The 16,731-nt window shown below is 45.5% G+C and overlaps 1 protein-coding gene across 1 annotated transcript in view; it reads left to right on the plus strand.

Moving 5' to 3' along the window:
* Positions 1–16,731, plus strand: part of PLG (plasminogen) — a 372,393-nt gene that overhangs the window by 337,965 nt on the left and 17,697 nt on the right. The window contains exon 19 of the mRNA XM_069607701.1: positions 9,301–9,446. Within this exon, the coding sequence (XP_069463802.1) occupies positions 9,301–9,446 (146 nt within the window). The remainder of the gene's footprint in view (positions 1–9,300; positions 9,447–16,731) is intronic.

Raw genomic sequence — 16,731 nt, forward strand, 5'->3', positions numbered from 1 at the left:
TATCCACGTTTCTAGGGGCCAGATATAAAGGCAAAAAGCTTCAGAGGAGAAAGAAGATTTTAAATCTGTGGAAAATGGTAGAGGATGTAGAGGATAATGACGAGTACGGGCCACAGAATGGCGACGGCCCTGCCCCAAGTACAATACAACCCAAGGCCCCTGAGGCAGTAGAACAGCACTCGGCTGAAGGGGTAATGTACCCACTTAACACCCGCCCAGCCACAGGATACACAAACCCAACATATGTACCTACGCCCGCCACTGTGTCACCCTCATACCACACAAATGATAAAACATCTAACACTGTAACACAGCAAGATACTAAGCTGGAGAAGGACTTACAGAATGCATTAGAAGCACACAAGCAGAACTAGCAAGGTTGAGGGCTATCTGGGAGGGGGAGAGCAAACAAGGATGTGGGATGGACGAATGGGGGGCCAGAGATTTGTTCTGGTTGGACAGCACCGCCATAAAAGACGTGCATACCAAGAAGGGGAAGAGTAATAACAGAGGAGCGAAGAGTGTAAGTTATGGGACAGTAAGATCAGAAAGGGATGCGGCAGGGATTTAATGGACAGGGAATGGGACACCATGGATGAATTGGTTGATGGTGGAGAGATAGTGCTGGCTATTTGCATTTTGTGTGAAATTATGGTGCAGTATCATAAAGTGCAATGTTATCTGATGGCCCTTGTTGCCACACCCGCTTTCACTGACAAAGACCTAGAGCAGGTCCCCAAGCAACTATGGACAACCAGTGCCCACAATGTAGAGCTCTTGCAGGGAGTGACACCGGTAATAATAACACTGAAGCTAGGCGCAGTGCAGCCCTGATTAAAACGATGTCCCCTATCCAAAGAAGCGGAAGAAGGGATACGAGACACCATTACTCACTGCTCAATCAGGACATTATTGTGCTCCCTACCTCCCCATGCAACACGTCCATATACCCAATCAAAAAGGCAAAAGAAGGAGTTGGAGAATGATTCAAGATCTCTGCCCCTAAATGACATCTACTAGCAGAATTTCCTTTGGTTCCTAACTCTGCGACCATCTTGTGCACCATCCCTGAACACACAACACATTTCACGGTGGTGGATTTGAAAAATGCTTTATTCTCCATACCCCTGCATCCAGACTCACAATATGTCATCAGATTTATGTATAGCGGAATCTGCTTTGAACACACAAGACTGTCATAAGGGTACTGCGAGTCCCCCAGCATCTTTAACAGAATATTACATGTTGATTTGGGGAACATTCACATGCCTAGTACCATCATTCAGTATGTAGATGATCTGCTAGTGTGCAGTGATGAAAAACAGCAGTGTAGAAGAGACTTCATCAACCTCTTGCAGCTCTTAGTATGTAAGGAGTACAAGGTGGACAGAGATAAATTGCAATACTGTCTCCAAGAAGTACTTTATCTGGGACAGTTGATATCAGTTCAGGCGAAAAAGATCATACAAGAACGTGCCACATCAGGGCGCAGTGACTCGCAGCCCAGGACAGTTAAAGACATGCAGAAGTTCTTGGGTCTGTGTAATTATTGCAGGGCTTGGATCCTAAACTAGGTTGAATACACAAGACCCCTTCTGTAAGGCCTTAAGAAGGCACAAAAAACAGACAAAATGAGTGTGTGCTGAGAGGACATGCTTATGAGTTTCAATGATATGAGGGAATTTATTTGCACCGCACCAGTACTAGCGACCCCTGACTACACCCAAGAATTCTGTTTTCCCATTTGAATGACCAAATGTTGACCGCAGCACTCACAGAGAAAAGCATGATGAGCCACAAGCCATTGGCCTATTGAAGTGGTGTACTAAATTCAGTGATGCAGGGCCAGTTCTCCTGCGAACAGGCTCTTGCTGCTGCTGCAGCGTTTGCAATTTAAAAAGCTCCACAATTGTCAAGGGGTGTTCGGTAACACTGTACATGGAACATGCAGTGTTTGCCATCCTCGAGTGATCAAAATCAACTTTGACCATCCGCATATGAGGTCATCTTGTCCAGCCAACACATACACATAGTGAGGTGCAAGACTGTAAACCCTGCCACGTTTCTCAGAGAAATGTGCCCGGATGAGGACCTCACAATGCATGACTGCGTAACATTTGAGGGGAGGAGGAGGACATTCCCAAAGCAAAGGACAGCGCACTCGAGGGGGGGGGTCCTTTTCATTAATGGGTCAGCAACTATTGACCAGGGAACTGTTCTGAGGCACACGGGTGCAGCAGTAGTATGCCTGGTGGATGGAGAATATGAAATAATTGTCCAAAAAAGACTGCCCATGCATTATTCGTCCCAAGAAGCAGAGCTTATCGCAGTTATTGAGCCGCTGCTAGCGTCCCAGGGGTGTCATGTAACTGTCTATTCAGATTCCACCTATGTCACCACCACAGTGCATCAGTGCATTCTGGACTAGCATGATGGAAGAGGATGGGGTTTACGCGGGATAACATGTCCCCAGTACAGCATGCCGCATTACTTGACAAACTGATAGATGCACTTTCACAGCCTTCCATAGTGGCAGTGGCAAAATGCACCACCCATACAAATGATACGGATGAGGTCTCAATCAGTAATGCTGCCACGAATGCGGTGGCCAAACACGCTGCATATCTCCCTGTGGCCAATGCCTCAGAATACCCATTGATAACACAAGGTCAAGCTCAACTACCTGTACCTTATAATTCGCAACCACTTTCTCAAATGATTGTACTGCAGGGATGGCCTCCCCCCAGGAGTGAAAGGATTTGTGGGCGAATGGAAGTTGTAAACGGTCTGTGACAAATTTGTTGTGGTGAGAGGAAATAACCAGCAAAGTGGTCACACCGCAGGAATTGCTCCTGGTCGCTTTCGACTAGCTGCACCATCCGTCACATGTGTCAAAGAATCATATTGCCGCAGATTTACAGGAGGACTGGTTCGTCCCCAATCTGCAGGAGGTATTGTCTAAAATGGTGATTAAATGTACTACGTGTCAGTCTTACAGTGCTGGCCACAATTTGAGAACAATCCAAGGAACTTTGCCCCACCCTACTTGGCCGTTCCGCAAGCTGCATATAGATTATGCGGACATGGGGGAAAAGTGCAATGGGTATCGCTTTCTAATAGTGGTTGTGTACCCCTTCTCCCAATGGGTGGAGGCAGGTCCTTGTACACATTCAGATGCTAAGTTTGCTGCAAAGTTTCTGGTTAGGGAGGTTTTCCCTCGATGGGGAGTGTGCAATGTGTTAAGATCCGACAACGGCACTCACTTTTTCAATTAACTATTTAAAGTGAAAACAGCATTACTGGGCATCAAGCATTGGATGTGCACAATTTATCATCCCAGGCCAACGGGGTCATAGAGAGGGTCAATAGCCTGTTAAAGGGAAAGCTGCCTAAACTGTGCACCACGTTACAAAAGAATTAGGTTTACTGATTGCCCCTCACACTGTTTAGCTTACGCATGCAGCTCTGTAAGGATCATCGCTTATCACTGCATGAGGTAGTGACTGGATGGCGTATGCATACGCCTGTATCTCACATAAGGAAAGCATTGGATGCTCACAGGGCTGTGTCCGTTCTGGGGGCTGAATTCAGGGCCTACTTGTCTGCCTTAACAAAAGCAATAAAATGTATCCCTCAACAGAAAGTACCTCCACGATCCAATGACACAACTAGTGCTGCAACTACCTCAGTCACGTCACCACTGCTTCAGCTGCTCCCCAGCAGCGTGGTCTGTGTTAGGAATTGTGTACATCGGTGGGGCGAGCCTAGTCACAACGGTCCATTTACCAATGTCTATGCTACTTCCCTGGTGGTAAAAGTAAGGGAGCTCTGATATTGGAGAAACCTTTTGGGCATCCGCAAAGCACCCAATGCCGCACCCCCAGGCAGATCGAGTAATTGCTAGGCGTTTGTCACACACACTGACTGAAATATATATAATAGTGTTGGTGCATATTTTAGAGCACAACTGTTCATGGCCTTTGGCAACAGTATTTTTATTTTGTATCATAAACGCTGCTAAACACTGTTGCACTCTCTCTCTCTCTTTCACTCCCTTCCTCCCACTTGATTCTTTTCCTCTACTTTCTTCTTGTGTGTAATAAAAAATGAACTCTCGTGTGCATTTCTTTGGACGGGAGCAAAATGTAAGGTCGAGTGACCACTCAATGGTTGCTACATTTTCGTCCACGTATATTTGTGGTATGCATTGTGTGGCTTTGGTGATATAGTAGTAGTAAATTAAAGTGAAGTGAGATAGACTGTGACATATCCTGCGACCACAGTGGTATTGTCTGTGACAAAGTGAATGTCTGCATTATCATTCCACATGTATGCAATGATGGCATTATAATCATTAAAGTATATGAGGCTTCAACTCTTGATATTACGTGTGTTTTAAGAAGGCTTGCTCTTAACACTGTCTGACAGCAGATTTGAAGCTACTTACTTGACCTTTGGTGCATACAGGTTTAGGCAATCAAAAATAACATTTTGTGTATTATTTACTTACGTTTCTGTATCCGTGTCAGCAGTATTTTCCACACTTATGTTGTTGGAAACGTGAGACTTTAGCACCTAGATGTTCAAATTGACCAATTTGTGGTGTGTCTTTTTTCATTTTGATATCTTTGTTGAGGTTGCTGCAGATGGTTATGTCTCTGTACTCTTCCTTGGGAGTCATCAGAGTTGGGCGGAGCGGTAAAAATGTGACAGTAACACTATTACCGCTGCATTACCGATCCGCCCAATACCAAGTTTGGGCGGAAAGTGGGAGGTTTACCTCCAGTTTTTTGATGGAGGTAAAACCTCCTCTTTCCGCCAATTTGCTTTTCTATTTCCGCAGTGTAAATTGTGCTGTGGTAATAGCGCCCAGAATGTCGCTCCCTCAGCCCCTGCATCTCGGGATCTGGTGCTAATAGCACTGGACCGAGTTGCAGTAATGCAAATTGCACTGGCGATATCCAAGCGGAATTACCCCCGGGATACTGCCAGACGTCTGATAGAGCCCATTGTGCTCTTTGAGCTTTAGTAGAGTTCCTTTTTCCTTTCTATAAGTCAACTAATTCTTCCCAGATTTGTTTTTGTCTTTTGTTGCTACTTCATTGACCAACACAACTAATGACTGATTTAGTCGCTGTTCTACTAAGAGTGTTAGTAGGATCTTTCCTAATCCACTTGCGTATTTGTGCAACTAAGAAGGTATTTCTGTACATTTAAGTGAAATGGGTAACCGAAATTAACAAATGGTATGCACTACAAATGCACAGAAATTAAACACATTCCTTGCACTTTCTGGAAGAGGCACGCACGGATGTACAAAGGATGACGGGGACATTTCTGACAGTCTCATGGATTTTCTTTGAGAGTGACAGCAGCAGGTTTGAACTGCTGTTGTTACACTTGATTTTTTGCCACAAACAGGCATGCACATTCTTTGAATTTTTGTTTCATTGCGACTTATAGGACCTTTGAATTGCACTCTCATTGCAGCTATCCTCTATTACTCCATGACTCATTGTGAATCAACTCAAAGTCACCTCCTGTAAAGGTGATCCTTTTTCCGCCTTAATAATTAAAACTTGCCCGCCAGCTTTACTGACTGCTATTTGTAAGTTTGTCAATGCCTCACTTAGAGAAGGATTTGTGCCCACGGACCTTAAACAAGCCTGGGATACCCATATCCTTAAAAAACCGGGCCTCCCTTCTGAGGTCCCACTCAACTACAGGCCTATTATGAATAAGCCATTTTTTTAAATAATCCTGGATAGGGTGGCATGTGAGCAGATTGCCCAACATCTTAACAATTTCCCTGTGCTTAACCCGCGCCAGTCAGGTTTCAGAGACGGATACGGCACTGAGATAGTACTACTGGAATTTAAATCCAGGTTATTGGAGCAGATGGACAAGGGCCTTGCCTCAGTGTTGAGGCTTCTGGACCTGTCTTCTGCCTTCAACCTGGTCGACCACTCCATTCTGGTCGCCAGCTTGGAGGCAGTAGCAAATGCTTCTGCGACTGCAGTACGCTGCATCACTTCTTTCTTGAATAACCGAGTTAGCCGAGTCTTTTAAGGGGAAGCAGAGGCTTCCCCGATCCCTATTGAATTTGGTGTTCTGCAGGGTGCTTGTCTTTCCCCCTGCCTCTATAACATATGTATGGTTCCCTTCTTTGCTCTGTTGGATCAAGAGGGGATCATGTTCACCAACTACGGGGATGATACGCAATGTGTAGTCCCTGTGGTTGGCACTCATGCCATAGATGAGGCAGAATTGAACAGAGCTTACTCTTCCATTAGGAACTGAATGTTGGGGAATAATCTAGCTCTTAACCGGAGCAGGACAGAGCTTCTGAAACATCGTCTCGCACCCCTTGTTACTTAAGTTAGGCAGAAGAAGGTTAAAACCTTGGGGGTTATCATTGGCCAGCAGCTCACAATGAAGGCTCACTTAGTGAGCCTTGTCTCTGGAGTAGCCTTTTGCATTAAACTCTTGGCCCACCTATCACCTATCAGCCCTACTGAAAATATGCCACGCCCGCACCTTTCAAATTCACCAATGTTTCCGTTCAGGAAACGGAAAAAATGATTGCATCCCTAAAGCCGTCCAACTGCAAGGGAGACAGCTTCCCAGCCCAACTCATTGAAGATGCCGCAAGGGACTTAGCCCCCTTCATCAAAAAATGAATCAGTGCCTCCTTCTCTACTAACACTGTACCAAGCAACTTAAAAGAGTCATGGGCTCTGCCTCTCCTTTAGAAACAAACCCTTGACCCCTCTATACCCACCAACTACAGGCCCATCACTACGGTACCCTTCCTCCTCAAGATAATAGATAAAGTGGCCTACGTGCAAATCCAGTATTACCTTGAAACCAATCATCTCCTAGGCTCCCGCCAATCTGGTTTTAAACCACAACATGGCACAGAGACGGCCTTAATAGATCTTAAAATGCAAATTGACGAGCTCAACGACAAGGGAAATACTGCCATGCTGCTCCTCCTTGACTTGTCAGCGGCCTTTGACCTGGTGGACCACGCAGTCCTGTGCGAACACTTGGTATCAGCAGCCAACTTCTCAAGAGAGGTTACAGCCTGGGTCCAGTCATTTCTAGATAATAGAACAATGAGAGTTTTCTCTACATCAGCAGCAGCGGATCCTATCAAAACAGCATGTGGTGTGCCCCAAGGTTTTTGGGTCTTACAACTATGTATTATATCTTTACCAAGCCCCTATTCGACAAATTGGACAGACTGGGTGTCACCTACACTAACTATGCAGATGACACTCAGATCCTCATTCCCCTTTCGGGCAATTCTGCCTCGGATACGGCCTTGGTAAACAAAATATACCTAATCATTCAGGCATGGATGGAATCCCATGGCCTTTGCCTGAATGATGAATGATGAGAAAACAGAGATCCTACTCCTCAGTTCCTCGGTTCCGCCGCCAATCTAAAAAAACTCAGCCCTGGCTATTCTGCTTTTAACATTGACGGCAATACAATTACAGTATCTAAAGAAGTAAAGACGCTAGGCTTTACCTTGACTCCACTTTAACACTGAAGAAACAGCTAAACTCCCTAGCGTCCTCAACCGCTTACACATGCAAACTTATAAGAGCATGCAGAGCTTTCCTAACTCAAGCCCGCTGTATTATCCTCGCCAATGCCCTTATACTGTCCAGATTAGATTACTGCAATGCCCTTTACTTAGGAGCCAATAAATATAGCACCGATAAAATTCAGACACTACAGAATAATGCCTTGAGAACAGCCTTGAACCTTCCCACTAGAGAACATATATGTGACCTGAGAAAAGAACATCATTGGCTAAAAATCAGAGATAGAATTGCAATCAAAATAGCCTCACTTACTTTCAAGTGCCTCAATAATGCAGCCCCGCCGTATCTAATGGAAAGAATAGTCAGAAGAACATCAATTCGCCCTACTAGACCTGCCAACTCTTACTGCCTCCTAGTACCTAGATTTAGACTAAAAAAATCAGGCGGAAGTAGCTTCCCGGTTAAGGCAACCCAATACTTGAATGCACTCCCACTTGACCTTAGAAAAGACCAATCCTACTACAACTTCAGGCAAAACATCCTCACATGGCTACACTCTAATAACCGCCTCGCTTGACAATATACATTGTACCTGTGATCATCTGACTCCTGCTCCCATTGAACCCTCCCCTATGTATCTTTTATGTACTCTTTTTGTATGTCCACTAGTCAGACTGGTTGATTATGTATTATTGCCTTTATACTTGTACCTGTCCTCATTCTGTAACTAAGCTTAAGTAACATGTATGCTGTGGCACCCAGTTACCTAAGGGTCCGGCGCGCTTGACAAATAAATAAACAAACAAACCAAGAAACACCTCAGCCTTTTATTTCCCAGGCCAATGCAGAGACTGCTATCGGAGCAAAAATAGATTACTGCTCCAGTCTATTGGTGGGCTTGAGTAAAAAAGAAGGAAATAGACTTCAGGTCATAAAAAATGGTGCTGTCAGATTTGGGATGGGGCTCTCGCGTCGTGACCATGTGTCGGACGCAAGAAGAGGATTGCACTGGCTTCCGGTTGAGGCTCGAGTGCATTACCATCTTTTAGTGACCACCTTTAAATGCATCCAAGGCACTATGCCCATTTACCTGAAGCAACTAATTGGGGAAAAAGTCCAAAGTCGATCATTAAGATCTAGTAAACAGAAACTTCTTATGGTCCCCAGAAGTAGAACCAGGAAGGCCAAAAGGGGAGCTTTCTACCTCTCGGCGCCGACAGCATGGAGTAGCTTGCCGCCAGATCTTAGAGACCAGACGAGTTTGGAAGTCTTTAAAAGAAAACGGAAAACGTGGCTGTTCGTTTCATTGTTTCTCCCGCCCTCGTAGCTCCATCCTTAGGTGCCTTCAGCAAACGTTTCTGCTTTTTGTGTTCGTCAGCGCCCAATGCCCATGGGTGCAAGGTTTGTGCTTTATAAATGGTTTAAAGTAAAGACGTGAAACCCACTACTTCGTTACAAAAATATAACCACTGAATGTTCATGTGTGATGTTATCGTTGAGGTAATTTGTGGGTTTTTCGCTAGTCTTCTTTTATTCAGTGGAACACAGTTCTATGTCTGTGAAAATGATGACTATGAAATTAGAACAGTGTTTGTATTCAATATCATCACTATCATTATTATGACTATCATGGTCGCTTACAAAATTCGACATCAGAATTCTGTTAAAGAAATCATGCAATAGCATGTCAATGAAATGATTTGCATCTTTAAGCTATATTCTTATATTGTGGTTTCCCGTGCAGGGAGTGGCGGTGATGGTTTCCTTAAAGAAGCCGGCTTCCCTGTGATTGAAAACAAGGTGTGCAATCGCCCTGAATATCTGAATAATAGAGTTGGGACCAAAGAACTCTGTGCTGGACATATTCACGGTGGTACCGACAGCTGTCAGGTAAGAAGAAGCACTGGAAATCTGTGTGTGCCACTTCGTGTGTGACCATTGCCAAATGCATCATGTTTGTGTGGGGCAGCTGTGGTCAGATCTGACTCCGTATCACGTATCAGTAGAAGCAAGGGCTGTTCTCTACGCAAGCAGTTGCATAATTCTGAAGGAAATTGGTATGCTGAGCCATGAAAACTTGATCCACGTTATGCAGGGGCATAGGACCCGGGGATGTGGAGGGAACTTTTCATCCTCACATTCAAGAGTGGCTGGGATACAAAACCATGTTTACCCACAACATTTCACTCTAGTATTTGCATAACAAATTAAGAGAAATTTGCAATCCCTTTCTGACAAGTCAAGCGGCCTGACTGGAGAGCTCATCAGAGGGGCAAGGCTGACCCCTGATGAGCACCCCGGGCCTGAGCCAATGTGGTGGCCCGCTGCAGGTCACTAAGGCAGCCCACTCAGCGTGCTGGGGGCACCCAGCTCCACACACGTACCGCGGTCACGCAGTGCACACAAAGGCAGGGGACACCCTGCAAAGCATCCGGATCACCAGACGTACCACAATGGCGGGGGGCACCCAGCGGGAGGCGGTCTCGGATCTGGGGGCACTCAGGCCGGGGCCGCAGATCAAGGCCATGATCACACGGCAAGGAGCACCAAACAAAGAAAACACTGACACGAGTTGCCGCTTCCTGAGGCACAGCTGCACTGACTTGTGCGTGCCAGCAGAGCCCCTTTTATTAGAGGAGCGTCATGACGCTTCCCCTTGCAGTAACGTTGATCCACCCATAACACCGGCTACAAGTACAATACATTCAGCCGGCCCGGAAACAACGGTGGCGGTAAATCCGCCGCCGCCGTTGTTTCCGGACAGGCTGATTCCGAGTCCTGCACGCGGGAGATCTCACTCCCGCCAGGTCTGACCTGGCGGAAATAACACCACCCGCCTGCAGGCAGACATGGAAACACCGGCTCCGTCATAGACGGAACCAGTGTTTCCATGTTCTCCATCCCCATGGAGTCCTATAGGACTCCATGGGAATGGGGATTTACAGAATTCCGCCTCCAGAATTACCGGGTCACCGGGGTTGTAATGCCCCGGTGATTCTGGCAATCACGGAGGCGGAATGGTATTACCGATCCGGCAGCAGCCTGCCAGTATTTCCGGCACGGCTACCGCTGGACTCGTAATGAGGCATATTGTTACATATATTGACCCAGGGTCACACGTGCTGTGGAAGTGATCACATTTACCTTGTAGCACATGGGCATTGAACAGAGATTTGAAAGTCCAGGCAATTTTGATAGCAGCCGTACATAGACTTTTCCTCCATGTTTGTACAGGTCTGCCAAGGGGTCTGCTGTGAGGAAGTGCTGTGCAATGAGTCTGTCAACTGGTATCCTCCTCCTCGACTTAAAGACCACAAACTAGTAACTGAACCAGTAACTAGCGCATGAGTGATTTTCAAAGATACAGTTAAGAAACGTATGTATTTAACACTAGAGAGCAGCAAGAGGCATCATGGCGGCCTCCAAGTTAGACTAGCAGTGCCGCCCCCATTCAGATTTAAGTTTGTAATAAAGATTTACTTGGCACAGAAGACAAACAGAATGTTCTTGTTTTGCCTGTTGAAAGTTATTCATCATTAATTAAATCAATGGGATGCATGTGATCAACTTTTGTAAGAATGTTCAACGGGTGAGTGTTCTTATCTGGGATTTAAACCCAGGGGTCAAGTCCTGAAAATTAAAGTGGGGGGGACTCATCAAAAAACGTAATGGGATGGGACGTCACCAGAAATTACCATATCAAGGTGAAATATGCACATTTCATTCAATTGGCTTTGCATAACCACCCAAATTGCACAGTACGAATGGCATTTGCCTTTCGTAAAATCAACACACACAGAAAACCAAGAGGGGATATTTTCTTTAATAGTGTTTTTGAAAACGTTAAAAGGTGTGCATGTTTTAACCTCTGAGAACCAATACAAATGTGTCCCCTGGAACTTGCCATATCGAATTTCTCATTTTAGCTGAGGTGGCGGAGGGATTTATTCCACCCTCTGAAAAAAGTGGGTGGACTTGGTCAACCTGTCTTTCAGGAGTCAGGCAGGTCTCCAGAGCAGGCACATTTAGGCACAATGCCTAAGAGAGGCCACCTCTATGACCTGAAGGTCAGATGGGGTGCTGTGCAGTAGGTACATCAACAACCAGAGTTATCTTTTTCAGGATGGAAAGCAATGGTTGTCGTATTAGACACAGATCGTTCTTGCAGGCCACCTTAGTTGTTTCATGTGCGCTGCCATCCCGCCAGTGGTGGCTTTCGAATAGAAGAGCGGGACAGTGATATGGTTTATTGGCCAACCTCAACAAATCTTTAGGACAACCTAGAGGTCACAGGTTCGTATCCCGCAGGACGAACTCAGCGCTGTGCAGTGTAAAAAATACAAGTGCTAACATCACAATGAGATACAACAACAACGAATAAAAGCAATCGAACAAAGATACATACACAATTTACAGTTGCTGAAGCACCAATAACATCCCATCTGCATGGTCAAAGATAACAGATCACCCAAAACCCTAACTATGCATGGACCGACCATCATGTGACTTAGGAAACAGGAGGATTTAACTTCCCTAAGGAACACAAGCATTGAGGGAGCCGGTATCAGGGATGTAGGCTGGGAGCTCCAACACTGTGGGAAGAAGCCTACTTCTGAAACAGTACTCCACCTGCAGAACTCCCAAGCGCAGTAGGAAGCCGCCAATTTACAGCCTCTAAGATCATAGGCCAGATGGCCCGGCTCTGACAAAATGCGTGTTCAAGTGACAGTAAATCCTTGAAAACACTTGTGTGCAGTTTCCCCACCCAATGCGGTATTGTGTGCCACCAGACTTTCAGTCTCTCCTACACCCCTGACATCATCATCATCATCATCCTAAACTTTAATTGGCACAAGCCATAATAGTGCAACCCATTTAAAACAACATTATACATAAATACATTCATAAAATGCGGGGAAGAATTATTGGCACCTCATAACATATAAGGTTTACAAGTGACACTGCATACTTATGGGAAGGCCATAGCCCAAATATATATCGTTTGTGCAGCCTTGATGCAAGGCACATATAACTCTGTAGTGCAGCTAAGGCTTTCTGGTCTGCGGCAACTAATAGAAATTGCAGGGCCCGCCCACTGGTTCTAATACCTGCCCGTCTAAACAAAGAGAGGAGGGTCTTCTGCCTAACCTTTCTGAATAGTTTGCATAAAAGCATGAAGTGTATAGTATACGCCTCTTCTTGCAGGCAATATGGACAGCCAAGCTTTGGGGCGATGCATGTATTCTCCAATTAGAAACCTTTCCACCTGGTAGAAAACCAAACCTAAGGTGAATTATAAGTGACCAACCATCACGTGAAGCAATCAAGTGCATAAAGTCCATCCTTTGGCCTGAAATAGAAATAGTGGCAAGCTTCCTAATTGACTGTTTTCGGAATTCACTCTCCCTCCTCTCTACGCCCCATATGGGTTTTAACTTCCCAGTAATCGGCCCAAGGTCGAATGCAAATGGTACTCAGGCCATAAATATTCCTCCTGTGTCTACTTTCGTCACGGTCTTACATATATAGTTCATCCAGGGGATCCTATGTAGGTTTTCTCTCACCGTAAGATCCTTCAAGATTTTTTTGGGACAGACCAGCCTCAGGAGCGGTCCATAGTGGTAACCACATGCAGATAGGTCTAATGTCATGGGTTGCTTGGCCAGGCCACTGAAAATGTGGCCAGGAGAGGGAATCTTCTACCCAATGTTGCAACATCCACCCAGGTCATGCATCGTTCCGTCATGCCATACACTCCTTAGGCAGGACATTTCGTCCAGGTCATGGAATATAAAGAGCTAGTTTCTTGTTCAGTAAAGGTTTGTTGCTCTGCCTGTAAAATGGCTCAGACATGTAGAGACACGTAGAGGTATTTCCAAGCAACAACATCTAGAAATCACTGAGTTATCAATACAGTAAGGGTGATATGAATATAGTCTGTGATGTTTGGCAATTTGTGTCCAGCGTGATTTACAAGGTGTTAAATAAGAGGAAAACACCCCAAGTGGTAAAATCCTTTTTGCCAGATTATTGGCACTGGTTAAATTACTGCCTTCTGTGAATTTCAGTACCGTTTCTGGTGACGGTTTTACGGATCCCCATTACAGAAATAATATTGGCCAAAAATGTGCTTAAAAGATTAAAACTAGAAACAGTTGCCACGACATGAGGTGCAGATTAGTAATGGTACCAAAGCACTTCGGCGACGTCCGAAGAAAGCTTTAGTGTCTGCTGCAGAGGACCTAAACCTGTGTTCGCAATTTACAGCTGTTCTGGTTTGCAGCTCATTGCTACTATCAACAGTAAATATCAACCCAACAGTAGAGTGTTTAGCTGTCGGAAACCTTTCCAGCAGCAGGATATTATGTATTGGGACAATGTATGTTTTTTATTTACTTATTGAGCATTTGCAATATCTAATTAAAGTACTGACGAAGTGACCGCCCACAGGTTTGGTTTTCTGGTACTCATTCTTTAATATGATCCCCTGAATCCAATGTCACCTCTAGATTCCCTTGAGAAAACAAATCAAATTTTCTCCCACATCATTTTTTAAAGCTTTATTTCCTCTACCTATCAATATGCTCTAGACATGTCAGAGGTGAAGCCAACTAATTGACTGTCAATGTGCCATCTCACGGCGGATGACAACGCACAGTACAATATCAAGCATGCTAAAACAGTTATCACCCTCATCACCCTCCCACTGCTCTGGAAATGTTCCCATCTTAATTCCCTTTCCCTGGGTTTAACCTCAGGTCCCCTTCAGCTCATAGCCTCTGGGGTAATTTGCATTACAAAATGTGATTCTCTATCTTGATTACCTTATGTGTCCCCTCTGTCCACTGTCAGGTGCTAAGTATAGCAAAATATGTCCCCTGCTCACCTTCCACGCTGCTTGGACACAGATTCCTGAGTAAGCGCTGCAGCTTCAGGAACCTCACCATTAGCCCTCACCACTTCTCCTTCTAACCCCTGGCCCCTTATAACCTTTTAAGGTCCACCTTTATCTACAGATATGTGCCAAGCAGGTTCAGTGCATACCACAGGTCCCTTCATGTGTTCTGGTTCTATGGCTATAAGCCGCTCCAAAAAAAGGGAACCTTTTCTGATTTCCTCTGAGTGTCCTCAAACAGGCCACAAATAGGCATTGAAGCTATGCATCAGGGTTTTTAGCCCCTGAGTTGCCCGTATCCTGAGCCACCACCCCTGTCCATCTCCCCTGCTGTGCCTTGTCCCGTTCATCCCCCACTCTCCACAGACCCACCGCCGAACCATCCATGTTGTGCTTACCCGCTTTCTGGTCCCCACCCCCACCACTGCTCCCCCCTTTTAAACGGCATCTCCTCCCTTGGACCATTAACCTGCTCCAACACCCATCTCCAGTCTTCTGGGCCTGTTCGCCTCTCCTCCATCCTTCTCTTCTGTTTCTGTGGGTTGGGTAGCATTGCCCGCTCAGATTATTTCAGGAAACGCGGCCCACTGACCTGAAATGCATGTTCCTCATTTTAGTATTTAAATTCGGTTATGGCCTTGCCTTACCTTGCACAAGCTATCTCCAATTGCCCCAGATGGGTGCAAGATGGCCCCTTTGACCTCAGAGGTCTTATGTCAGCCAACGCGATCTCCTGAACCCGTCTTGGCTAAGTACCATGACGGACAGTAGTCAAGGGAAACAACGTTGAGATGGACCGGCGGCCAGCTATGGAGAAGCATGTTCAGGTTTCTGGACACACATTTCAGTTTTGACAACAGAACTCAACACTGGAGGCTTTTTTGACAGGTCTAAGCCTGGCTGACTGAGTCACAGTGACACGGCCGAACACGCAGGTTCTGTACATGTCGTTATAGGATAACATTTCAGTCAATGATTTAGACAGCTGACCTTACCAACGCGACCAGTTAATAGCATGCCTGTGCTGCAAGCAGATGCCACACATTGGCTCTATAAAACAGAATCACTGGCATAGCCTGATATGTCCGGATGGCGCTCATGCGCACAGCTTGCTTTAAGTGGCTGCAGGCAACCATGGTACTCTTGTGCATTCTGTTAAACATGCCTGCACACATTTCCTAAAGTTTACGCATACACACGTGGGTTACTATTGGCACAAATCATGAACGCTATGGTGGCCAGTAACACCAACACAAGGGTCAGTAGCCATGCTACTGTAGCTTTCATTTCCATACACTGACAATGAAGGGTTCCATTTGTTAATGTGCCTGCAAAAATATCGCCATACAAGAATGTCGCCATTTTTTTCCTGCAATATTAACCCTTGGAACCTGCGGGGGACACCCCCGGAACCCCAATATTTTTTTTAAGGGAGCTGGGGACACCCCCGCAACCACTCACCCTTAAATGATCCCCATAAATAATGTCACCTATGCCCTTTCCCGGCAGCCATATATATGGCGACATTATTTATGGGGATAATATTACCTGATACCCAATGAAGCAGATTCCACACTGACACACACACATAAGTGCATCTCGCATCTGTAGCAACAAGAGAGGTGTGCTTTCCCTGGGCTACTTATGAATGCACGACAAAGAATGTTAAGGGAGGGGCAGTGAATGTTATTTCAAGTTGTCAAGTTGGAGACGGCGGAGGGAGGAGTGGGGGAGGGGGATAATGGGTGGTAGAAGGGGGGTAGGTTTGCTCTGGCCTTTGTGGACACATACCAGAGACGGTTCCTTTTGGAAATAGTATGTCTGTGCAATTGAAAAAAGTATAAACAGTGTAGGGAAATACATGCATGCTTTGCAAATCATTAACCTCACAAAGAGCCTGTCACAGTCTCTTTATTGCCGTCAATGTAATATGTCATGCATTGTGTCAACACTATTGGGGTTTTTAGAAGGTCCAACAAGGAAAAGGTTGGGGTAATTGGGAGAATTGATAAATGAATGCACCCTAGAAATCCGGGCAGAGGGGATGTTTCATAGCTTTTCCCCAATGAAACAAGTGCATCTAAAGGTAACGTAATTTTCAAAGAAACCCTCTTTTCAGGAGTTGAGGGCTGAAAGGAATTCTTGAAATGTTTGAATGTTAAAATAAGCAACGTGAGGTTGGTAGGGTGACATTGGAGGTAGTTGTTTAAATAGATGGGTGATGTGAGGCTCTCTGTGAACCGGGCCTAATTCACAGAGCGGTGCAGAGTGTATTTTTGC

The sequence above is a fragment of the Ambystoma mexicanum genome, chromosome 4q (genome assembly GCF_040938575.1).
Source record: "Ambystoma mexicanum isolate Mex_15411 chromosome 4q, UKY_AmexF1_1, whole genome shotgun sequence".
Taxonomy (NCBI): domain Eukaryota; kingdom Metazoa; phylum Chordata; class Amphibia; order Caudata; family Ambystomatidae; genus Ambystoma; species Ambystoma mexicanum.